The sequence below is a fragment of the Piliocolobus tephrosceles genome, chromosome 4 (genome assembly GCF_002776525.5).
Source record: "Piliocolobus tephrosceles isolate RC106 chromosome 4, ASM277652v3, whole genome shotgun sequence".
NCBI classification, from domain to species: domain Eukaryota; kingdom Metazoa; phylum Chordata; class Mammalia; order Primates; family Cercopithecidae; genus Piliocolobus; species Piliocolobus tephrosceles.
Genome location: NC_045437.1, coordinates 39877541 through 39904685, shown reverse-complemented (window position 1 = coordinate 39904685; position 27145 = coordinate 39877541). Strand labels below are relative to the sequence as shown.

The window sequence follows — 27145 nt, the reverse complement described above, 5'->3', positions numbered from 1 at the left end:
AAAGAAAAGAAAAGAAAAGAAAAGAAAAGAAAAGAAAAGAAAAGAAAGAAGGAAGGAAAGAAGGAAGGAAGGAAGGAAGGAAGGAAGGAAGGAAGGAAGGAAAGAAAGAAAGAGGCAGAATTATGAATAATGCTTTATTTCTTTATAACTTTCTGTATTTTCTCCAATGAACATTTTATAAGGAATACAAACATTTTTAGAAGCTTTTTATAATACTCAGATTAAGTTCTACATTGTGCTTGTATTACTTAGCAATTAAACTTTAAGACATTTCGCAAAATTTTTTTTCATGGTTGTTCGCTATTTGTGAAGTAAAATCAAGCAGCCATTTTGCTATTTGCTAGTGTGTGTTTGAGATGAGAAGAAAAGTTGAACTCAGTCAATATAAAACATTTTAAATTATCTAAAAATTTCATTCTACGTTGTTCCTATTTCTCTCATAGTTAAAGAGTTAGTAAATTGCCTTGAACTTTTAGCCTATCTACATTTCTAGCTCCAAGATAAGATCTAGAAAAGTCCTTCAAGAAAAATGAATGTACAAGTTACTTTATTACAATATTAATTATTAAACAAATCATACTTTTCTCCCCTCAAAATTACTAACATGGTTTTCAAAAAACATTGACACTATTTAATGAACATTCAAAAGTTAATACCATTTTGGCCATGCCTAAGTATTTCTGCACATAAATAATCAAATACAAAGTTTTGCGTATTCCTACCTGAGTCTTGGTACAGCCATTGCATTCTGACCAAGGGGCATAGGAGTCCCACTGGCAGTTGACTGGAGAGGAGGCACTGCCACAGTGTCAAATTGTCCATCATAAAGCAGGTAGAAAGATACACAAGGGAACACAAAGAATAGTGAAAACAGCCAAAAATAGTTAAATGTTGCCTCAAATATTTTTTCCTAAGAGACACTAAAAGTATCCTAAAATACATAAAAATGGAGGGAGCCCCACTGACTTAGAGATAAACACTTTTACTAAACATCTATTATGCTGGCACAGTGGCTCAAACCTGTAATCTGAGCACTTTGGGAGGCTGAGGCAGGCAGATCACCTGTGGTCAGGAGTTTAAGACCAGGCTGGCCTACATGGTGAAACCCCATCTCTACTAAAAATACAAAAAAAAATTAGCCAGGTAGGGTGGCGCGTGCCTGTAATACCAGCTACCCAGGAGGATGAGGCAGGAGAAATCACTGAAACCCAGGAGGCAGATGCTGCAGTGCGCAGAGATTGCACCACTGCACTCCAGCCTGGGTGACAAAGGGAGGCTCCGTCTCAAAAAAATAAAATAAAATCTATTATATGCCAGATTCTAAAGACACTAGAGTTGGAGAAATAATAAAAGAGGTAGGTCATTGGCCGGGCATGGTTGCTCATGCCTGTAATCCTAGCACTTTGGGAGGCCAAGGCGTGCAGATCACTTGAGGTCAGAAATTCGAGACCAGTTGGGCCATGATGGTGAAACCCTGTCTCTACTAAAAATGCAAAAATTAGCCGGGCTTTGTGGTGCATGCCTGTAATCCCAGCTACTTGGGAGATGAGACAGGAGAATTGCTTGAACCTGGGAGGCAGAGGTTGCAGTGAGCTGAGACTGCACCACTGCACTCCAGCCTGGGTGACAGAGCATGACTCCATCTCAGAAAAAAAATAAAAAATAAAAAATAAAATTTAATTTAATTTTTTTTAAAAATGTAGGTCATTGACTATTGATGGAAGGACAGAGACACAGATATATAAACAAATAATCATAGTACAATATATCTCATTTGATGGATTTCAGAACAGAAATGCCTTCAATATAATGTGTGACGGGAATAGAGATAAGGGAGAGTTTGAGTTGGGAGGGTAGGTGAAAACATATGTAAATATGTTTTATGACCTTTGAAGGGAGGAACGTTTTATGGCGTTTGAAGAGATTCTTAATGATGAGTTGAAGAGTTATCCAGAAACACTTAACTGAGAGACAAGAAACTATCAAAAGTCCCCATGAGAAGTGGAAAACTAAAAATTGGCAGAGGCTGAATGGACAGGAATTTATTTAAATGCATCCCCTGTTCATTTAGGCCATTTCTCAAGCACACAACCAAGGAGGGCAATTTGAGCTTAAACAGCTCCACCAAAATAAAGTACATGTAAAAATGGAGAGTTGACTCTCATACAATGCTCACATTCTGGCTGTGTCATATGGAAAAGACTACCCGAGTCAGCTTTAAGAGACTAAGGAAGCCTTGCCTAAAATGATGCTCTACGAAGGATAAAAGAACTAGTATTCCTGAATTCTGGATTCCCAGCACATTCCTCGGCTGGGCGATATCTTGAGTCAAGATGATTCTTGCATGTCTTAAGAGGGTCAGGTTACTCTGAAAGTAATGACTCTCATTCTGTAGTGTGTGCCTCGGCTGCTTTCACAGGGCCAATCTTGCCAACCTGTGGTTTTCATAGGGTACCAATGATCAAAATACCTGAATACTTTTGACAACCTTGAACAATCTGAACTTACTGTTATTTTTCTAGTCTCTGTCCTGGGGAAACGCAGAGGGCTTCCCCAAACATGGAGGCTTAGGAGAGGAAGTTTGCTTGACCTTCCTGCTGTGCTCCCGCATCACCCTGAGCAGGCCTCTGTCAGAGCCCTGAGCACATTCATATTGCCATGAACTGGCTCAAGATACGAATCACCCGGCATGCTCCCAGTGCCTTCTTGCTCCTTGCGGTATCCCCAGTACCTAGCACAGTCCCTAACACATTTTCAGATCGTTCCATAAAGTGGACTGACCTGGCTCTGTCTTGTCAATCTGACACAGTGAGAGAATAACAAAGCCTTGGATAAACGATGCTGGCTTTTCTCCAGGCCTCAAGAACCGACAAGACTATTTTCTTAAAAAACTCTCAACCTTTAAAATCCAGAGGACGTTTTGCAAGGATTACATTTAAAGACCAAATATTGCTCTAAGATATATAAGTCCACTGTGATTATCCGCATTACAGATAAAACCATGGCACTGGTACAAAAAACATACTTTTAGTCTTCCATTTTACAGGGAGAAAAAGTAAGTAAAAGAAGAATAATTTTTAAAACACGCTTTTGTTATCATTGTCTTTTATAAAAATATGGAAAGAGAAAATATGTTGTAGGGATACACAGATTCAAACTGCAATGTCAAAATTAGACTGAAGAATTTCTAAAACTTTTTTTTAATTTAATGATTTTTACACACAACCCAAAAAGTCCTCACCTTGAAAAAATTTGGAACTCTCCTATAAATCCCACCAAAATGAATAAGTTTATCACCTGGAGAAGAAAAACAATAAAGTATTACTTTAGTTTGCATTTCTTTTTATAACTACAAATTGACAATTTATAATTGTGTAAATTTATGAGGTACAAAGTGATATTATGATTTCTAAATACAATGTGAAATAATTTAATCACGCCAGGTAACATCTCTATCACCTAAAATATTTAACATTTTTTGTGGTAAAGATATTTGAAATTTACTCTTCGCAATTTTGAAATGTATGATACACCAATATTAACTACATTCACCACACTGTACAATAGAATTCAAAATATATTTCTGCTAACTGAGATTGTGTACCCTTTGACCTTTATTGCCCTATTATCCCAGTCTCTGTAACCACCATTCTACTTTGCTTCTACAAGTTCGATTGTTTTACATCACATAAATAAGAACATGTGCTATTTGTCTTTCTGTGCCTGGTTTATTTAACTTAACATAATGTTTTCCAATTCCATCTATGTTGTCATAAATGACAGAATTTCCTCCTTTTTAAGGCTCAATACTATTCCATTGTGTACACACACCACATTTTCTTTATCCATTCATCTGTTGAGGGACACTTAGGTTGATTCTATAACTCAGCTATTGTGAGTAGTGCTGCAATGAACATTTACTTTTGTAAATACCCAAAAGTAGAATTGCTAGATCATATGACAATTTTTTTAAGTTTTATGAGAAACCTCCATGCAGTTTTCCATAATAGCTATAATAATTTACATTCCTACCAAGTGTACAAGTGTACAGGGATTCCCTTTTTTCCACATCCATACCAATGCTTGTTGCCTTTTGTCTTTTTGATAATAGCCATTCTGATGGGTGTGAGATGATAACTCAATGTGATTTTAATTTGCATTTCTCTAATGATTAGCAATGTTGAGCACTTTTTAAACATATCTGTTGGTCATTTGCATGTCTTCCCTTCAGAAATGTTTACTCAGGTCTCTTGTCCATTTTTTATTTTTGCTTTACTTCCATCTCCCTTTCCTGGTACTTTGCCGATAATTTATTGGGCTTTTTGTCTTCTTGTTATTGAGTTGTTTGAGCTCCATATATATTTTTGATATTAGCCTCTTATTGACTGCATGACTTACAAATATTTTCTCACAATTTGCAGGTTGTCTCTGAAAACTGGTGATTGTCTTCTTTGCTACGTAGAAGCTTTTAGTTTGTTATAATCCCATTTGTCTGTTTTTGCATTTGTTGCCTGAACTTTTGGATTCAGATCCAAAAAAACCCTACCTAGAACAATACAGTTTTTCCCTTAGATTTTTTTCAAGCAATTTTTCAGTTTCTGGTCTTATGCTTAAGGCTTCATCCCATTTTGAGTAGATTTTTATATATGATGCTAGATAAGGGTCCAATTTAATTCTTCTGCATGTGGATATCCAGTTTTCCCAATACCATTTACTAAAGAGACTATCCTTTCCCCATTGTGTATTCTTGGTACTTTTGCAAAAACAATCAATTGACCGTATATGTGGGATGCATTTCTGGGTTCTCTATTCTGTTCCACTGGTTGATGGGTCTATGGTTTTGCCAGGATCATGATGTTTTAATTACTATAGCTTTGTAGTTTAGTTTAAAATCAGGGAAAGTAATACCTCCAGCTTTGTTCTTTTTGCCCATGATTGCCTTAGCTATTTGGGGTTTTTTGCAGTTCCATAGAAACTTTAAGATATTTTTTCTATTTCTTTGAAAAATGATGTTAGAATTTTGATAAAGATTGAACTAAAACTCTAGATCACTGTGGGTAGTATGGACATTTTAGCAAATTTTCTTCCAATCCATGAACAAGGGATATCTTTCCATTTGTTTATGTCTTCTTCAATTTCTCATCAGTGTTTCATAATTTGCAATGTACAGGTCTTTAACTTCCTTGGTTAAATTAATTCCTAAATATTTTTGTAGTTATTGAAAATGGGATTGTTTTCTTAATTTCTTTCTCATATAGTTTGTTGTTGGTTTATAGAAAAGTACTTTTTAGTGTTTATTTTATATTCTACAATTTTACTGTATTCATTTATTAGTTCTAACAGTTTTCTGGTGGAGTATGTAGGGTTTTCTATGTATAAGATTGTGACACCAGCAAATATAGACATTTTCACTTCTTCCTTTCTATTTTGATGCCTTTTATTTCTTTTTCTTGCCTAATTGCTCTGGCAAGAATTTCCAATACTATGTTGAATAAAAGTGGCAAAAGTGGGCATTTTTGTCTTGATTCAAAGCTTAACTGAAAGGCTTTCAATTTTTCACTGTTGGGTATAATGTTAGCTGTGGGCTTCTCATATATGGCCTTTACTGTGTCAAGGTACTTTTCTTCTGTACCTAACTTGGTGAGAGTCTTTATTGTGAAATGTTGTTGAATTCTGTCAAACTTTTTTCTGCATCTAATGAGACGATCATATAGTTTTTGTCATTCATTCTGTTAATCTCATATAACATATTTATTGATTTGTGTATGTTGAACCATCCTTGCATTTCAGGAATAGATCCCATTTGGTCATGGTAGATGATCCTTTTAATGTGTTGTTCAGTTTGCGACTATTTTGTTGAGATTTTTGTATCTGTGTTAACTATGTTCATCAAGAATATTGGCATGTAGTTTTCTTTTTTTGTAAGTACTTCTTTGGCTTTGGTATCAGGATAACACTGGCCTCGTAAAAAGAATGTGAAAGTATTCCCTCCTTTTCAATTTTTTGGAAGGTTTTGAGAAGGATTAGTATTAGCTCTACTTTAAATGTCTGGGTTATCTCTTGCACTCACCCTTGCCATGTGACATGTGTGTTCCCACTTTGCCTTCTGCCATGAGTAAAAGCTCCCCTGCAGGCTTCACCAGAAACTGAGTAAATGTTGATGTCATGCTTGTACAGCCTACAGAACCATGATCCAATTAAACCTCTTTTCTTTATAAATTACCCAGCCTCAGATATTTCTCTATAGCAACACAAAGAACAGGCTAATCCAGAAAATTGATACTGAGAATTGGGGCATTGCTATAAAGACACCTAACAGTGTGAAAGCAGCTTTGGAACTGGGTAATGAGCAGAGGTTTGAAGAGTTTGAAGGGCTCCAAAGAAGACAGAAAAATGAAAGAAAGCTTGAAACTTCTTACAGACTGGTTAAATGATTGTAACCAAAATGCTGATAGTGATAGGGACAGTGAAGTCTAGGCTGATGAAGTTTCAGATGGAAATGAGAAACTTATTGGGAATTAGAGCAAAAGTCACCTGGTTATGTCTTAGCAAAGAACTTGGCTGTATTCTGTTTACGCCCTAAGGATCTGTAGAAGTTTGAACTTAAGAGTGATAACTTAGGGTATCTAGTAGAACAAGTTTCTAAGCAGCAAGTTTCAAGATGTGGTCTGGCTGCTTCTAACAGCTTATTCCCAGATTTAGGAGCAAAGAAATGACTTAAAGTTGGAATTGATATAGGAAAGGTAAGCGCAGTATAAAAGTTTGAAAAATCTGCAGCTTGGCCATGCGGCAGAGAAAGGAAAAGCATCATCAGGAGAGGAATTCAAGGGGGTCTTTGGAGCAACCACTTGCTAGAAAGATTTGCACGACTAAAAGGGAGCCAAGTATTAATAGCCAAGACAATGGAGAAAAGACCTCAAAGGCACTTTAGAAATCTTTGAGGCTGCCCCTCCCATCACAGGTCAGGAGGTTTGGGAGGAAAGAATGACTTCATGGGCCAGGCTCAGGGTCTTGCTTGCTTCCCTGCACAGCCTTAAGACACTGCTCCCTGCATGCAGGCCACTCTCCAGCTCCAGCCTTAGCCCAGTGAACCCCAGATACAGCTTCGGTTGCTGCTTCAACAAGTACAAACTGTAAGCCTTGGCAGCTTCCATGTGGTGTTAAGTTCATAGGCACACATAGTGCAAGACTGAAGGAGGCTTGGCAGCCTCCACCTACATTTCAGAGAATGTATGAGAAAGCCTGGCTGCCCAGGCAGAAGTCTGCTTAGGGGTGGAACCCTCACAGAGAACCTCTACAAGGGCAGTAAAGAGGGGAAATGTGGGGTTGGAACCCCCATACACAGTCCCCACTGGAGTACTGCCTAGTGAATTAGTGGAAAGGGGGCCACTGTCCTCCAGACCCCAGAATGGCAGATCCGCCAGTAACTTACATATTGAGCTTGGAAAAGCTTCACGCACTCAACTCCAACCCATGAGAGCAACTATAGTGGCTGAACCCTGCAAAGTCACAGAAGTAAAGCTGCCCAAGAGGTGGAGTGGAGCCCACCCCTCACAGCAGTGTGTCCTGGATGTGGAACCTGGAGTCAAAGGAGATTATTTGGAGCTTTAAGACTTAATGACTGCCCTGTTGTGTTTCAGACTTGCATGGGGCATGTAGCTTCTTTCTATTGGCTGATTTCTCTTCTTTGGGAAAGGAGCATTTACCCAATGCCTGTACCCCAATTATATCTTGGAAGTAAGTAACTTTTTTTGATTTTACAAACTTATAGGTAGAAGAAACTTACCTCTAGATTGGACTTTGTTCTTGAGACTTGTGACTTTTCAGTTAATGCTGAGATGAGTTAAGGCTTTGGGGGACTATTGAGCAGGTATCTGTTTTAGTGTGAGAAGGACATGAGATTCAGGGGGCCAGGGGCAGAAAGATATACTTTAGATGTCCCTTTCAAATCTCATGTTGAAATGTAATCCCCATGTTGGAGGTGGGGCCTGTTGGGAGGGGTGGATTTCTCATAAATGGTTTAGCACCATCCCTTTGGTGTCTTCCTTGCAATAGTGAGTCTCGTTAAGATCTGATTGTTTAAAAATGTATGACATTTTCCCCCTCACTCATTCTTTTTTCCCCTTCACTCATTCTTTTTTTTTTTTTTTTTTTAGACAGAGTCTTGCTCTGTTGCCCAGGCTGGAGTGCAGTGGCACAATCTCAGCTCACTGCAACCTCCACCTCCTGGGTTCAAGTGATTCTCCTGCCTCAGCCTCCTGAGTAGCTGCAATTACAGGCACCTGGCTACCATGCCTGGCTAATTTTTGTATTTTTAGTAGAGATGGGGTTTCGCCATGTTGGACAGGTTGGTCTTGAACTCCTGACCTCATGTGATCTGCCTGCCTCAGTCTCCCAAAGTGTTGGGATTACAGGCATGAGCCACTGCACCTGGTCCCCTCACTCATTCTTGCTCTCACTATTGTCATGTGACATACCTGCTCTTGCTTCACCTTCCGCCATGAGTAAAATCTCCCTGAGTGCCTCACCAGAAGCTGAGCTGATGTTGATGCCATGTTTATGCAGCCTGCAGAACCATGAGGCAAATAAACCTCTTTTATTTCTAAACTACCCAGTCTCAGGTATCTCTTTATAGCAACACAAATAATGGCCTAATACAATTAGTGATATTGAGCATTTTTTCATGTACCTGTTAGCCATTTGTATGTCTTCTTTTGAAAAATGTCTATTCAGGGCATTTGCCCATTGTTAATCAGATTAATATTAATATATACTACTGAGTTACTTCCCTATATATTTTGGTTCTTAATCCCTTGTCAGATGAATAGCTTACAAATATTTTCTCTATTTCCATAGGTTGTCACTCTTTACTGTTTTGATTGTTCTGCTTTGTAGAAGCTTTTTAGCTTGATATAATCCCATTTGTCCATTTTTGCTTTTGTTTTCTGTGTTTTTGAGATCTTACCCCAAAAAACGTTGCCTAAATCATCGATCTATGATGTTTCCCTATGTTTTCTTCTAGTAGCTTCATAATTTCACATTTTACATTTAAATCTAATTCATTTGAGTTATTTTTGTATATGGTAGAAGATAGGAATATAGTTTTATTCTTATAAATACCCAGTTTTCCCAAAAACATTTCTTAAAGAGATTATCCTCTCCCCAATGTTTCTTTTCTTTTTTCTTTTTTTTTTTTTTTTTGACAGAGTCTCACTCTGTTGCCCAGGCTGGAGTGCAGTAGTGCAATCTCAGCTCACTGCAACCTCTGCCTCCTGAGTTCAAGCGATTCTCCTGCCTCAGACTCCTGAGTAGCTGAAATTATTACAGGCACATGCCAACACGCCAAGCTAAATTTTTGTATTTTTAGTAGAGACGGGGTTTCACCATGTTAATCAGGCTGGTCTCAAACTCCTAACCTCGTGATCTGCCCACCTCAGCCTCCCAAAGTGCTGGGATTACAACTCTGAGCGACCATGCCTGGCCCGCTTTTTTTTTTTTTTTTTTTTTGAGACGGAGTCTCACTCTGTCACCCAGGCTAGAGTGCAGTGGCATGGTTGCAGCTCACTGCAACCTCCGCCTCCTGGGTTCAAGCAATCCTCCTGCTTCAGCCTCCCAAGTAGCTGGACTACAGGCATGTGCCACCATATCTGGCTAATTTTTGTATTTTTAGTAGAGATGGGGTTTCACTATGTTGGCCAGACTGGTCTTGAACTCCTGACTTCATGATCTACCCACCTTGGCCTCCCAAAATGCTGGAATTATAGGCACGAGCCACTGCGCGTGGTCCCCAATGTATTTTTGGTTTTTTTGTTGTTCTTGTTTTGTTTTTTTGTTTGTTTGTATGTTTTGAGACAAAGTCTTGCTCTGTTGCCCAGGCTGGAGTGCAATGGCATGTTCTCAGCTCCCTGCAACTTCTGCCTGCCAGGTTCAAGCCATTCTCCTGCCTCAGTATCCTGAGGAGCTGGGATTACAGGCATGTGCTACCACACCCAGCTAAGTTTTGTATTTTTTTAGTAGAGACGGGGTTTCACCACGTTGGTCAGGCTGGTCTCGAACTCACAACCTTGTGATTCACCCACCTTGGCCTTCTAAAGTGCTGGGATTACAAGCATAAGCCACCACACCTGGCCCCAATGTATGTTCTTACCACTTTTTTCAGAAATGAGTTGGCTGTAAGTACACGAATCTATTTCTTGGTTCTCTATCCTGATCCAGTCATCTATGTGTCTGTTTTTAGGACACTAGTACGCTATTTTTGTTAGCATACTACTTGTTTTTGTATAAACTATTATTTTTTTACACACTACTTTTGTTGTAGCTTTGTAGTATAATTTAAAAGCAGGTAGTGTGGTGCCTCTAGCATTGTTATTATTCAGGATTTGTTTAGCTACTTGGGGTCTTTTGCTGTTTTATAAATGTTTAGAATTTTTTCTATATATGTGAATAATTTCACTGATATCTTGATAGAGATTGCATTGAATCTGTAGATCACTTTGGGGAGCATAGATATTTTAATGGTATTAATTTTTCCAATCCAAGAACATGGGATATCTTTCCTTTTTTGTGTTCTCTTAAATTACTTTTGTCAGTGTTTCATAGTATTCTTTGTAGAATCTTTAACTTCTTTGATTAAATTTATTCCTTGGTATTTTATTTTGTAGCTTTTATAAATGGGATTTCTTTCTTGATTTTCTTTTCAGAATCATCTCTGTTAACCTGTAGGAATGCTACTAATTTTTGCATGTTGATTTTGTAGCCTGCAAATTTACTGAATTCATTTATCACTGCTAAGATTTATTTAGTGTAGTCTTTAATTTTTTTTTTTTAATTTTTTATTTTTGGAGACAGAGTCTTGCTCTGTCACCCAAGCTGGAGTGCAGTGGCGTGATCTGGGCTCACTGCAAACTCGGCCTCCCAAGTTTAAGCAATTCTCCTGCCTCAGTCTCCCAAGTAGCTGAGATTATAGGTGTGCTCCACCACACCCAGTGAATTTTTATATTTTTAGTAGACATGGGGTTTTCCCATGTTGGACAGGCTGGTCTCAAACTCCTGACCTCAGGTGATCCACCCACCTTGGCCTCCCAAAGTGCTGGGATTACAGGCAGGAGCCACCACGTCCAGCCTACGGTTTTTCCTAAATATAAGGTCATGTTGTTTAAAAGCAAAAACAACTTGACCTCTTCTCTTTAAATTTGAATACCATTTATTTTGTTCTCTTGCCTAATTGCTGTGGTTAGGACTTTCAGTATTATGCTGAATAAAAATGGTGACAGTGAGGAAAAATAAAAAATAAATGTTTGGTAGAATTCAGCCATGAAGCCATCAGGTCCTGGGCTTTTTTTTTTTTTTATGGAAGATCTTTGATTACAGATTCCATCTTTTTATTCATTATTGTTCTGTTCAGATTTTCTATTTTTTTATGATTCAGTCTTTATATGTTGTATGCTTTGGAGCACCTAAACACATATATTTATATTTTGTATAAACAAAATATTTATATTTTGTATAAACAAAATATTTATATTTTGTATAAACAAAATATTTATATTTTGTATAAAAAGAGATGTAACCCATCTTTTTCTTCAGATCCACGGGATCTGATGGATTGCAATACAATAACAGTGGAAAACTTCAGTACCTCGCTTTCAATGCTAGAAGATCATCCAGACAGAAAATTAATAAGAAAACATTAAACTTGTACAACACTTTACAGAAACATTTAAAGGACCTAAATGGATAGAAGAATTTAACCACTTCTTCTTAGTTATCCAATTTGTTGGTGTATAATTGTTCATGATAGTCTCTGATGATCTTTTGTATTTTTGTGGTATTATGAATCCTCTCTTTTTTTAAATTAATCTAGTTTGTCAAATTTGTTCATCTTTTCAAAAAAGAACTTATTTTATCTATCTTTTTGTATTGTTTTTCTAGTCTCTATTTCATTTATTTCTGCTCTAATTTTTATTATTTCCTTTCTTATACTAACTTTGGTTTAGTTTATTCTTCTTTTTCTGTTTCCTTGAGGTATGACATTAGCTTATTTATTTTAAATCTTCATTCTCTTTCATGTAGGCATTTATTGTTATAAACCTTCCTCTTTGAACTGTTCTTACTGTATCCCATATGTTTGGTATGTTGTGTTTCCATTTTTGTTTATATTAAGATAAAAGATTTTGGCCAGGCACAGTGGCTCACGCCCGTAATCCCAGCACTTTGGGAGGCCAGGCAGGTGGATCACGAGGTCAGGAGATTGAGACCATCCTGGCTAACATGGTGAAATCCCGTCTCTACCAAAAATACAAAAAAAAAAAAATTAGCCAGGTGTGGTGGCAGGCTCCTGTAGTACCAGCTACTCAGGAGACTGAGGCAGGAGAATGGTGTGAACCCAGGAGGCAGAGCTTGCAGTGAGTCAAGATTGCGCCACTGCACTCCAGCCTGGGTGACAGAGCGAGACTCTGTCTCAAAAATAATAATAATAATAAAATAAAATAAAATAAAATAAAAGATTTTTATCTTGTTATCTAAAGATTTTTAATTTCCCTTTTAATTTCACTGACCTATTTATTGTTGAGAAGCACGTTAATTTCCATATATTTGTGGATTTTTCAAAATTCCCCCTATATTCATTCATTTATTTTTATTTATTTATTTTTAGAGACAGGGTCTTTTTTTGTTTCCCAGGCTGGAGTGCACTGGCACAGTCATAGCTACTGCAACCTTGAACTCTTGGGCTTAAGCAATCCTCCCACCTCAGCTTTCCAATTAGCTGGGACAACAGGCACATAACATTACCCCTAGCTTCCTCCTATAATTGATTTCTAGTGTCATACCACTGTGGTCAGAAAAGATACTTGAGGCTGGACATGGTGGCTGACACCTGTAATCCCAGCACTTTGGGATGCCAAGGTAGGCAGATCCCTTGAGGTCAGGAGTTTGAGACCAGCCTGGCCAATGTGGTGAAACCCTGTCTCTACTAAAAATACAAAAATTAGCTGGATGTGGTGGCTCACGCCTGTAGTCCCAGCTACTCGGGAGGATGAGGTGGGAGAATCACTTGAGCCTGGGAGGCGGAGGTTGTAGTGAATTGATATTGCACCACTGCACTCCAGCCTGGGTGACAGAGCAAGACTCCAATTCAAAAAAAAAAAAAAAAAAAAAAAAAAAGAGGTATTTGATATAATTTCAATCTTCTTAAATTTGCTGATGCTTGTATTTTGCCCTAGCACGTTATCTGTCCTGGAGAAAGTTCCACATGCACTTGAGAAGAATGTGTTTTCTGTTGCCGTTGGATGGAATGTTTCTCTCTCTCTCTCTCTCTCTCTCTCTGTGTGTGTGTGTGTGTGTTTGTGTGTGTTAGATTCATTAGGTCTAACATGTTGTTCAAATCCAATGTTTTCTCACTAATTTTCTGGATTATCTTTCATTGTTGAAAGTGGGGTATTGAAATACCCTACTATCATTGTATTGCAATCTGTCTCTTCCATCATATCCTTAATATTTATTTCACATATTTAGGTTCTCTGAGGTTGGGTACATATATATTTACAATTGTTATACCCTTTTGATGAGTTGACTCCTTTATCATCATATAATGTCCTTCTTATTTCTTTTTTACAGTTTTTGACTTTAAGTCTATTTTGTCTTATGTAAGTATAGTTACCCCTGCTCTCTTTTGGTTTCTATTGATGTGGAATATCTTTTTTTCCATCGCCTAACTTTCAGTCTGTGTGCCCTTAAAAGTGAGGTGAGTTTCCTATGGGTAACATATAGTTGTGTCTTGTTTTCTTATTCATTCACTTACTCTATGTCTTTTCATTAGAGAACTTAATTCATTTACGTTCAAAGTAATTATTGATAGATAAGGACTTATTACTGCCATTTTGTTATTTTGTTGTTGTTGTTGCTGCTGTTGTTGTTTTGTACATACTCTTTTTTTGGAGATAGGGCCTCTGTTGCCCAGGCTGGAGTGCAGTAGTGTGATCACAGCTCACTACACCCTCGACCTCCCAGGCTCCAACGATGCTCCCACCTCAGCCTTTGTGAGTAGCTGGGACCACAGGCATGTGCCACCACATCCAGCTAATTTTTTTAAAATTATTGTAGAGATAGGGCCACCCTATGTTGCCCAGGCTGGAAGATACATTTTTCTTTCTTTCTCTCTTGCTGTCTTTGTGGTTTCGCAGTTTTCAGTCATGGTATTCTTTGAATACTATTTCTGTTTTGTGCTTCTACTGAAGATTTTTGCTTTGTGCTTGTAATGAGGCTTCCAGAGAACGTCTTTTAATCACAACAGTCTATTTCAAAGTGATTACAACTTAACGTTGCATACAACTCTACATTGTTACTCTCTCATCAAACAGTTTATATTTTTTGATGTCAGAATTTACATCATGTGTATCCTTTGATAAGTTATTTTAGTGCTACTATAGTTGTCATTAATAGTTTTTTTCTTTAGCTTACATTTCTTAAATGATTTGAAAACTAATACATTTGTACAAGTCAAGATTTGTGACTTGGGTGTATAAAAAGTGAAAGAACCAGGGAGAAGGCTAAGTGACTCTGCTTATCTTTTCAGTTTCTATTTCAAATAGAAGTTTGAAGGATCTTCAAAAAAATAAAAATAGAACTAGCATATGATTCAGCAGTCCCCTACAGAGTATGTATCCAAAGTAAATGAAATCAGTATATCAAAGAGCAATGTGCACTCCCATGTTCATTGATGCATTAGTCACAATAGCCAAGATACAGAACCAACCTAAGGGTCCATCCAAGGATAAGGGGATAAAGTAAATGTGGTAAAGAGACACAATGAAATAGTACTTGGCCTTTAAAAAAGAAGAAAATTCTGTCATTTGTGACAACATGGATTAACCCAGATAACATTATGTTAAGTGAAATAAAACAAGCACAGAAAGAAAAATACTGAATGATCTCTTATATTTGGAATCTAAAAACGTTGACCTCTAATAAGTAAAGAGTAAAATGGTTGCTAAAGGCTGTGGGGTCAGGGTGGGGATTGTTGAACAGATGTTGGTCGAAGGATACAAAACTTTAGTTACACAGAAGGAATAAGTTCAAGAGATCTAGTATACAAAATGGTGACTTAATTAATACCAATGTATTATTTTCTTTTTATTTTTCTTTTTTTGAGATGGAGTCTTGCTCTGTCACCCAGGCTGGAGTGCACTGGCAGAGTCTCAGCTCACTGCAACCTCTGCCTCCCGGGTTCAAGTGATTCTCTTGCCTCAGCTTCCCAAGTAGCTGGGATTACAGGTGAGTGCCACCATGCCTAGGTAATTTTTGTATTTTTAGTAGAGATGGGGTTTCACTATGTTGGCCAGGCTGCTCTAGAACCAATGTATTATATTCTTAAAAACTCCTGAGAGAGTAGATTTTAAGTATTCTCCCTACAAATGATAAGTATGGGAGGTAATGCAAATGGTTCATTAGCTCAATTGAGCCATTCTACAATATATACATATATTATAACATCATGTTGTGCACGAAAAATCATACAATTTTTATTTGTCAGTTAAAAGAAAGAAATAAATTACAAAGATAAATAAATGTTTTTTTAAAAAAATTAAAATTTGATATAATCCTATCAAACTCTATCTCCTATTATTGAATTCTGCAAAGACAAGTAAGGGTTCGGTGATGCCATGGACACACAAATTGAAAATATTCAGTAGACTTAAATGGTTTCAAGCATTTCTTTAAGGTCCCATCATCTTTTAATCTCTTATTCCACTCCCGTTCTCTCTGACTACAGCACTCCGGAGGATACCAAGAGGAGAGAAAACCTGAAAGAAGCAGCAGTGCGAATGGCTGATTTTAAAAAGAAACCAAGCTTCCTAAGTTGGTAACCAAGGTTGAAGCACAGCAGTAGGCAGGGGGTGGTGACTCTCAAATTATTCCTTAGTACTGTAGGTGGTCCCTTTGGTGTTTAAAATAAAACACTCCTGAGGCCTTTTATAATCATCTTTATGTGATAGCACAAGCCTAAATATTGAGGATCTGATAGGTTACAAAATTGTACGTAAAATGTGATCACGTTTTGTTTGAAAAATCAAATGTGCATTGAAAAACAAAATCTACAAAGAAAAATAATAAAGCATAACAGTTTATTTCTGGCTGTCAAATTATAAGTAGTTTCTTTTATATATTTTCCTACTTTATCTGTATGCATTTTCCTACTTTAACTGACAGCTGAAGGTGATGGAGAAAATGCAATTCAAATCTTTACTGATTCTCTAAGAATATCAAATGCATCCAATTTATAACTCTGGATAAAGGACTTTAAAATCATCTCACATTTTAATAGTCCAATATTTTCTCTCTTCTTCTTGAACTCCCCAAAACTCTTTTTCTCAATGTACCTATGAAAAGTCTTTTTAACTTTATTTTCTGGATGTTTCCACTATCTTCTTAGATAACCCATTCTCTTATTAGGTATCTTCTTTTCACCTGTAAAATTCTACCTGCCTGTTTCTGGCTGTTATAGTTCTAAAAATATTTAAGCTTATTGTGCTGATTAGCATATCTGAAAGGGTGAAAAGCTGCCAAGGAGTTGGGAAACTGTGAACAATGCTGGGGGAGTTTATTTGGGTGAGAGTATGCATACTTTTCTGACTTCAACAAACGTGTAGAGCATATAACTTTTAAGATTTTTTTGTTTTAAATTATAAGCTATGTGGGTTTTTTTTTTTCTTTTTCTACAGTGTGGCTTTCCTCTGTGCTGTGTGAGCTCATTTTTTTTCTTGTCCCTGGGAAAGCCTACCTCACAGCTTTACTAGTCATTATTAGGTATTAACCACTAGTCACGTTTTCAGAAAACAACCGATTATAATATTCAAACTTCAATTTATCCTCCACTTTTAAATCTCTCTCTTACTTTCAGTTTCCGGATGCTTGTGATGAGGGAGTAGTGGAGTCCACTTCAAAATCGTACCACCTTACTCCTCTTCCCCGCCTCCCCAGGCTGTCTCTGTCCTCTCCAAAATCAGACCAACAGGAATGAGAGAGACAAGAGTAAAACAGAGTCTTGCTTGACTGATCCAGCTGGAGTCTGGTGATGGTAAATCAATGTTAGACACTTGACTGCTGGTTCTTTATCTCTCGCAGTGTTTTTGTGATTCTTTGGATATCTTCCTACTACTCTGTAGCCATTGTACTCTGGCACAAATGATTCATCCGTTTGTTAATCACTTTCGATTCTCACCCATGCCTGCTTCCTGGGGGTCCTTTCCAAACTAATGCTGTTTCTTGGGGTTGCTTCATCCTACAGACAAGCATTCTCACAGGCAGTGTCTCTGACGACCCAAATCTGGCTCTCTCTTAACCATCCATATGTGGGCCATGGGATCTCTGCACACATCCGTGTCCTGCCAAACTCTGAATGTCCACGCTGTAGCTGATACTGCTGGGTTTATTTACTCAGCTAAAGGAGGTCTGTGCCTTTACATTTTCTCAAATGTACACAGGGTAGCATTTCCTATATCTCCTATACACTGTGTTGTATTCTCTTGAGAATAGGGATGGCCTAAGGGTCACCAAACAGATTTGGGAATACTCTCTTTGTAATATTGCATAGAATGTCTAGCATCTCAATTTAAAATGTGAAGATCCTCCTTTCCCTCACCTTATACAAAAATCGATTCAACATGGATTGAAAACTTAAATGTAAGACCTGAAACTATAAAAACACTAGAAGAAAACCTAAGGGAAAACTCTTCTGGACATTAGTATAGGCCAGGAATTCATAACTAAGACCTCAAAAGCACAAGCAACAAAAACAAGATTAGACAAATGGAACTTAATTAAAATTAAAAGCTTGTCTACAACAAAAGAAATAATCAACAGAGTGAACAGACAACCTACAGAATGGGAGAAAATATCTGTAAATTATGCATCTGACAGAGGACTAATACCCAGAATCTACAAGAAACTCAAACAATGATAACAACAACGACAAAAGCATTAAAAAGTGGGCAAAAGACATGAACAGACATTTTTCAAAGGAAGACATAAAATGGCTCACAAGCATATGAAAATGTGCTCAACATCACTAATCATGAGAGACTTAAATTAAAACCACCAGGAGATATCATCTTACACAGTCAGAATGGCTACTATTAAAAAGTGAAAAAAATTGGCTGAATGTGATGGCTCACACCTATAACCCCAACACTTTGGGAGGCCAAGGCAGGAGGATTGCTTGAAGCCAGAAGTTTGAGACCAACCTAGGCAACATAGTGAGACTCCATCTCTACATAAAATAATTCTTAAAAAATTATTTGGGCAGTTGGGTGCAGTGGCTCACACTGGTAATCCCAGCACTTTGGTAGGCCGAGGTGGGCAGATCATGAGGTCAGGAGATCGAGACCATCCTGGCTAACACAGTAAAACCCCGTCTCCATTAAAAATACAAAAAATTAACCAGGCATGGTGGCATGCACCTGTAGTCTCAGCTATGTGGGAGGCTGAGGCAGGAGAATCGCTTGAACCCAGGAGGCGGAGGTTACAGTGAGTTGAGATTGTGCCACTGCACTCCAGCCTGGGAGACAGAGCAAGACTCCATCTCAAAAAAAAATTATTTTCGCATGGTGGCACATGACCAAATAGTGCCAGCCAGCTACTCAGGAGGCTGAGTCAGGAGGATCACTTGAGCCCAGGAATTCAAGGGTGCAGTGAGCTATGATTGCACCATTACTCTTCAGCCTGGATAACAGAGCAAGACCCTCTCTCTCTTTAAAAATGTCAAAAAATAACAGATGTTGGTAGGAATGCAGAGATAAGTGGGAATAGGGAATAGTATATATTTCCACCAATATATACTATTGGTGGTAATGTAAATTAGTACAACTTCCATAAAACACAGTATGGAGATTTCTCAAAGAACTAAAAATTGAACTACCATCAGATCCATCAATCCCACTACTGGGTATCTACCCAAAGGAAAAGAAATCATTATATCAGAAAGATACCTGTACTCACATGTTTATCTCACTACTATTGACAATAGCAAAGATATGGAAGCAACCTAAGTGTCCATCAACAGATGATTGGATAAAGAACATGCAGTATATACACAATGAAATACTGTTCAGTTTTTTAAAAAAGAATGAAACCATGTCTTTTGCAGCAGCATGGATGGAACTGGAGCCATTATATTAAGTGGAACAACTCAGAAACATAAAATCAAGTACCTCATATTCTCACTTACAAGTAGGAGCTAAATTATGTGTATACATGGACAAAAAGCATGGAATAATAGACATTGGAGACCCAGAAGAGTTGGGGATAGAAAGGGAAGAGTGATGAGAAATTACTTAATGGGTACAATGTACATTATTTGGGAGATAGATACACTGAAAGCCCAGACTTCAATGCTACCCAATATATCCATGCAACGAAATTGCACTTGTACCCCTTAAATGTATACAAATAAAATAACTAAATGAATAGAATTTCAAAAAATAAAATAAAATTTCAAAAAATATTGAGTACTTGTTCTTGGCCTTTGACTCTCAGCCAAAATATGGATATCAAAAATAATTATTTCTAACATTCTGTCACAGGTGTTTTAAAATAATTTCAGCCAGGTGTGGTGGCTCATGCCTGTAATCCTGGCATTTGGAGAGGACAAGGTGGGAGGATCACTTGAGCCCAGGAGTTTGAGGCCAGCCTGGGCAACATAGTGAGATCTCATCTCCACAAAAAATACAAAAATTAGCCAGGCATGGTCGCAGGCACCTGTAGTCCCAGCTACTCGGAAGACTAAGGTGGAAGGATCACTTGAGCCCAGGATGTAGTGGCTGCAGTGAGCCATGATTGCACCACTACACTCCAGCCAGGGCAATAGAGCAAGATCTTGTCTCAAATTTAAAAGTACTTTTTAAAATAAAGAATTTCAATGAAATTTTAGGAAATATGCTTTTTATCATCATGGATGCCTTTGCCATCACATTCTTCATATACATACTCATTATAACCCATCAAGGTCTGCTTATTACAAGACCAGTTCTGTTCATGAGTTATACAAAGTGAATCTATTAGCCAAAAGCATTTCTTGAAATTTTGCTAGCCTGGTCTCTGAAAGGAAGCAGTTATGCTTCCTTACCTTTGGAAAGAATACCTTATAATTTGAACAAGAGAGATAGAACAAACACAAATAAATCACATGAATGACAGTAATAGACATACATCTGAACTGACTCCATAAAAGAATTGCTTGGTTGAAAAGGTTTATGGGGCCAAGTGTGGTGGCTCATGCCTGTAATCCCAGCACTTTGGAAGACTGAGGCGGGTGGATCACAAGGTCAGGAGTTCAAGACCAGTCTGGCCAATATGGTGAAATCCCATCTTTACTAAAAAAAAATACAAAAACTAGCCAGGCATGGTGATGCACACTGTAGTCCCAGCTACTCGGGAGGCTGAGGCAGGAGAATCACCTGAACCCAGGAGGCGGAGGTTGCAGTGAGCTGAGATCATGCCACTGCACTCCAGCCTGGGTAAGAGAGTGAGACTTTGTCTCAAAAAAAAGAAAAAGAAAAGGTGTATGGTATTTTTGTTCTGTGTCAATGTAGCTAAGCTGAAACTATATTCCCCTGAACTATAGTCTCCTCTTTTTCATCACTGAATGAGCATTAGCTCTACCTCCTTCTTCGAATATGTCCCAGCTACAATCCTGATTTGAGACATTACTGGGCTTGACCACATCACTGTGCTTAGGCACTGTGATGACCCTTCCCTAGGTTCACAGGTCCCACGCTCAGCTCAGTCCTGGAAGGACAGAACAAATGGCTGGCCCACAATCAGCTCCGAGGGAAGTCCCTTGGCCCTGACGTCCTTCTCAAATGCCTCAGATGCAAGTTATTTCCTAGCCAAGATCACAGAGAGAACCAAAGGGAATCCTGTGACCGTCTCTCTGAATTTAGTTCACATAGGGACTGTGGAGCCAAAATATTGCCTCCTTTTAAAAGGTCTGACATAAAAACCATTTCTAGCTTCTTGATAGCCCAAGGCTTTCACAAGTGTCCTTCTTTGTCACATATCCCCAAAGCATGTCCTTCAGGTTTACTGTAAAATATGAATGTCCACTTTCAAGTACAGGTAAGAATTCTGCATGCAACTTGGAGTGAAATAATCGCTTTAGTGTTACAGCTCTTTTAGAATTTGTCTAGCAGGCTTCCCAATTTTTGCTGGATAGCCCCTATATGTAAAATCTTTAAAAACTTGATTGCTTTATTTGTTGATATTTTGTCAACCAATTAAAGGATAAAGTATATTTAATATTATAGCAGTAAAATATTATAATAATCAATGATTGTGAACATGTTTTTAAGCACAAATCAATTATTAAGATTTCTCATTGTAAAATAAAGTAAAAGATTAACAGTTAACACAAATACTGGGAAAAAACATTTTGGCTAGATGACTTTCAGAAGAACGTCATATTCTTTTTTTGTTTGTTTGTTTCCCAAGACAGAGTCTCACCCTATTGCCCAGGCTGGAGTGCAGTGTCTAGTGTTGCCATCTTTATGTCCATGAGTACCCAATATTTAGTTCCCACTTAAAATTAAGAACATGTGGTATTTGGTTGTCTGTTCCTGTGTTAATTTTCTTGAGATAATGACCTCTAACTGCATCCATGTTGCTGCAAAGGACACGATTTCATTCTTTTTTATGACTGCCCATCATAACTTTAAACATATTAACTTTGTGATTTGTGTTTAATTTTGAATTATTTAATTTCACAGAAGGCATGGGTTAATCAAGACCCACATCTTGGTCCTCCTCTGACCCCAATAATGAGCGAGCTTGGATTCGGTGCCGCAATGGACAATACAGTGACTATGGAAGCAATCTAGCCACTGACAGAGCTGTGAAATTAGTCCTTACAATGCAACATTTTTGAAGTTTAAATACCAAAATTTACAATAATAAAATTTTAATAGCAATCTCAACTTATTTTTGCATTCCAGAGATTTAGCCTATGATAGTGATTTCTGTCTTTGGTCTTGTCTTTAGTTGAATAGTTTTTTTGGTTGTGTTTTGTTTTGTTTTGTTTTTTAATATTTGGCCTTTTTGCGTTGGGCCAACACGTATACTTGGTAGATCTATCTTTAGTTTTATTCCATCTACTTGTATCTTCTATTCTCACAATGCTGACTCTTTCATCCAATATTTCAAATTCTCAAGTTCCAAGTCTGCAAATTTACTTTTCTATTAGCTCTTAGATAAATCGCAGGACCCTATTGCATGGCTCCAAATCCGAACAAGCAAAAAAAAAAACAAACAAAAAGAAAAAATACACCAGAGGAAAGTTTTTCCCAAGAAATAACAATAACAATAGTCCTATTATATTTCTTTATGATTTTATCGGGACTTTCAGAAACGTTGCCTCCAATTCCTGATTCCCAGACCTCTGGACCTGTAATTTAACCACAAGATAAGAAAAAGGAATTCACTTTGGCTGAATTGTTAAATATGTTTAAATAAGGATTTCTAAAAATCACCCCCAGATCTTTTTCTTCTGTATTTTTCTCTGGCCTTCTACTTACTTGATGTCTTTCAGTTAAGTATTACCCCTCTTCACTTAAATTACATTTGTATTACCCCTGTTCATTTGAAAAGATAGCTTCACTTACAAAAGTAATGAAATTATTCTCTTACCTTCATGTTTGGGAAAACATTCAGGGCAGAAGAGAGGAGGAAATCTGTAAGGGCCGGGTAAGTTTTCAACAGCAGGAAGAACCCAGCAGGCTGCCTGCCTCTCTGCCTCTCCCTGCTCTAGATTATCTTGGCACTCATATATAGAGCAAGTGGTCCTGAGAGGTAGCTCCTACCCCAACCGGATTCTCCAGCGACAGCAAGAGCCTGCTCTTGTACTTAATCTGTGCCTTGAAGCCAGATGCATCTTATCAATTACACAGCCTTAGCTACGCCAGCTGGGACTGTTTGGAAGTGATAGATACGTTTCTTAGAAACATATCTATAAATCAGGAAACACAGCAAATGTTCTCAGTTCAATGTTTAAGTGATTTTCAACCAAAGGAGACTCTGTGTAAGGCAAGGGATGAGCCTCCTTCTTGTTTCAATCTACCAAACTACATGGATGTTTTCATGATTCTCTTAAAGGGTATTATACGCCAGACTTCGAGATTAAATATTTTGTGAGCGAAAATATCTAAATGCAGTTCTGTCACTCAAAATGTAAATGGAATATTCTGGAGTAGAATTTTTCCCCAAAGTACAGCCTAACACAACCTAATAGTCATCCCTTCATGCTTAACTTTCACAGAATAACCACAAAGAACATCAATTTTTGCAAACATATTCGAGGACATCACTAATTTTCTCAAGAACTTCACTTAATCCTTTGCTAATCAGATCACTGTGTTGGAAAGTTCTTCTCAGGGTCATCATCCACATCCATTTTCTCTCCTTCGCTTTTTATGTTGTCTTAGTCTACCAAGTCTTCATTTGTCCATAGCTTTGCATTGATTCTAGAAGGTCCCCAACATCACCTTCACACGTTTGATACAATGCTGCGTATTTTGCAAGATTTCAGATTTCCTATTGAAATTGAGGTACTGAGCGCAGTGGCTCATGCCTGTAATCCCAGTACTTTAGGAGGCCAAGGTGGGCAGATCATGAGGTCAGGAGTTCGAGACCAGCCTGGTCAATATGGTGAAACTCCGTCTCTACTAAAAACACAAAAAAATTAGCCAGGCTTGGTGGCACGCACCTGTAGTCCCAGCTACTCAGGAGGCTGAGACAGAAGAATTGCTTGAACCCAGGAGGTGGAGGTTGCAGTGAGTTGAGATCACGCCATTGCACTCCAGCCTGGGTGACAGAGTGAGATTCCATCTCAAAAGAAAAGAAAAATGAGCTACAGTTTTATTTGTATTGTTGGGCCAAATATTCTAACACTAGCTGCTAGTGCATTATGAGTGAGGTAGAATAAGTGTTAAGTGGGAAAGAAAATTTGAGTTAAGAATAATTTTTATAAATAAACATTCCATTAGTGAAGATTTTCTAGTTTTAATGATTTTTTTCTTCCTATATCCAAAGCGCTGGAATAATAGAGACAACCCCTATCTTCCCCTCATAAATTAATGGTGGTTTCCAGAGACAAAGCTTCCTCATCTTTTGTTCAAACCTTTAGTGATTTGTGTGGAAGAAATTTCGTCACAGAGACAAAGATCCTGACTCCTGGAAAAAATATTTTTATTCAGCTCCAACTGTGTAAACTCCAGATGCCATAGACTCATCTTAAATTCTCAATATGCAATTTCATGTTCATTGGTTGTCTTAGTTTGGGTTCCCCCAGAAGTAGATTTAGAGACAAGAATTCAATTGCAAGTAATTTGTTTTTGTTTTTGTTTTAAGAGACAATCCTAGAAAGTACTGCTAGAGGTGGGAAAGTGACACGGGGAGAAAAGAAAGTCAATAAAGGGTGTTTTATCAAGCAAGAGACTCCAGTGGGCAATTTGAGTTCAGTTCTGATGACGAACTCTGAAAGACATTGCAGACCAACTCTGCAATTAAGAGTTAGTCCAGCCGGGCGTGGTAGTTCATATCTGTGATCTCAGCACTTTGAGAGGCTGAGATGGGTGGATCACTTGAGGTCAGGAGTTCAAGACCAGCCTAGCCATGATGGTGAAACCCCATCTCTACTAAAAATACCAAAAAAAAAAAAAAAAAAAAAAAAAAAAAAGCCAGTCATCGTGGTTCATGCCTGTAATCTCAACTACTCGGGAATCACCAGAACCCAGCAGGCAGAGGCTGCAGTGAAGTGAGATTACACCAATGCACTTCAGCCTGGGTGACAGAGTACGAGCCTGTCTCAAAAAAAAAAAAAAAAAAAAAAAAAAAAAGAGTTAGTCCAATTAAGGGATAAGGAAACCCATCATTGATGAAGGTAGCTTCTGAACCCATTGGCTCTCTGGCACTACCAGCTTGCCCTGGGGGCAAGCTAAGCACACACCTACAGCCATAAATAAAGGTTTTGAAGCAGGGAATTGCAGCATTTGCAATGTCTGCAGGTGTTTACCTTTGTCATTTAGAGGCGAGCAATGAGAGAATATGGGTAGGGTACCAACAGCATCTTCTACAGTAGCTTTTTATTTAGGTACACATGCATGTATGAATTTTTTCATTCTGAATTTGATCAATATTTTCTAAAATGTGTAATATGATAGGCTATCAGCTTTGACAGGTAGAAGCCTTAAGCTATATCCTTCCTTATTTTTATTCTTTACATGCTATAAAGGACCATTTACAGAATATCCTTAATCTAGAGGATGATGTGGATTTATTTATAGTAATTTAGAACTTGAATTGTTTGGCTCAGGTATCCCATAGATTATTCAATTCTGAAAGAGTTACAGAAACTTCCTTTCCCCAAATGCCTTGCACACTCCTACCTTCACATCTATAATGTCACAAGAGCATTTCTTCTGTCTGCAATTTTAATGGAGGAACCATTAGCACAAAGGCTTTAAATGCACGTGGGAGCAATACTGTGGGAAGTTTCACTGCTGGCATAAGTTGTATGGACTTTATTCACACAATGAGTCACTGAGAACTCACCCACTGGAAGTTTTTAAGAAAGAATCAAAGCAGTGCTTTAGATTGATTGAAACAGTAGCTGTGTGCAGCCTACATAGAATAGGTAAGGAAAGGAAGCAGGAAGCGTGACTTGGAATTTATTTTAGTAGTTTAGACAAGGGGATCAAGGCCTCATTTAAGAAGGGATAGACACAGCTGTGTCTACAAACAATACAAAAATTAGCTGGGCATGATGGCACATGCCTGTACTCTCAACTACTCAGAAAGCTGAAGTGGAAGGATCACTGTAGCCCAGAAGGTTGAGGCTGCAGCAAACTGTGTTCAGGTCACTGCACTCCAGCCTTGGTGACAGAGCAAGGCCTTGTCTCAAAAACAAAAACAGAAACAACAAAAAAAAGAAGGGGCTGGGCACGGTGGCTCACACCTGTAATCACAGCACTTTGGGTGGCTGAAGAAGGTGAATCACTGGACATCAGGAGTTCAAGACCAGTCTGGCCAATATGGTGAAACCCCGTCTCTACTAAAAATACAAAAATTAGCCAAACATGGTGGCAGGCAACTGCAATTCCAGCTACTTAGGAGGCTGAGGCAGGAGAATCACTTGAACCTGGGAGGCAAAGATTGCAGTGAGCCAAGATGGTGCTACTGCACTCCAGCCTGGGCAACACAGCAACACTCTGTCTCAGAAAAAAAAAAAAAAAGGAGGATAGACAAAAGAGCCAGAAGAATTCACAGGGTTTAGTGATTAAATATGGTTTCAAGTCTGATTGATTCAGAGAATTGAAAGAATTTAAGAAAAATGTAAAGGAGGAAGAAAATTGGAAGTCAAAAAGGAAGAGATGGTTTGGAGAGGGGACATTTTTACTTTGGGGAAAGCATCCAACATATAACTGAAAATGTAGGTCTCTTTGGGAAGAGATAGGCTTCACCTATGTCTCTTGGAGGGGTACATGGGTGGAGCCGCTAGCATGGAGGTACATAACTAAAATCATGGACTTCGGCGAATCTTCTAGAGATTGAACATAATGAACCATAAAACCACAAGAAATGCCTCTGTTCAAGGAGTAGGAAGAAAAAAGAAAATACCAAAAAGGAGAGGTTACAGAGAAAGAAGAAAAACCAAAACAATGCAACATCAAGCCAAGTCAGGAGAATTTCAAGATGAAGAGCCCAGTCAACAGTTGCTCCCAGTAAATGCCCAGCCTTGGATTTGCAAAGCACAGTGCATTGTATATTAAATGTTCTGAAAGTTCTGTAACAAGTAAAACTTTTTTAACTTTTTCAACCCAGAATTTCTCAAGTTCATGTGAACCCCTGGACTTTTATTTCTAACAAACCCCAAAACTGGTATATGGGCACGCTTTGGCAAATAAGTGCTGTCTAAGCCAAAGCTAAGTCAGTAGAGGGGTAAAGCAGATTTCTGCCAGACTGGGTAAGGGTCAGTAAGGGCACAGCCCTCTCCTCACCTCCTGTGACAGCAGCTCTTCCCCATTTGCCCTCACCTCCCTTGGCAGCTCCTCAAACACTGTTAACATCCCCAAACCCTAATGAAACTATTAGGCCACCG

General features: G+C 38.2%; 1 protein-coding gene and 1 non-coding gene across 2 annotated transcripts in view; one reads left to right on the top strand and one right to left on the bottom strand.

Annotated features, from left to right (window-relative positions):
• C7 (complement C7) overlaps nt 1-22866 on the bottom strand; it is an 80782-nt gene extending 57916 nt beyond the window's left edge. The window contains exons 1-3 of the mRNA XM_023216459.2: nt 22678-22866; nt 3242-3297; nt 723-798 (exon numbers count right to left, since the gene is read on the bottom strand). Coding sequence (XP_023072227.1) covers nt 723-798; nt 3242-3297; nt 22678-22683 — 138 coding nt within the window. The 5' untranslated portion in view covers nt 22684-22866. The remainder of the gene's footprint in view (nt 1-722; nt 799-3241; nt 3298-22677) is intronic.
• On the top strand, nt 21155-21216 carry LOC111545613. The gene has a single exon (XR_002732506.1). It is a non-coding gene; the product is annotated as a U7 small nuclear RNA (small nuclear RNA).
• Nucleotides 22867-27145: the final 4279 nt, after the last annotated feature.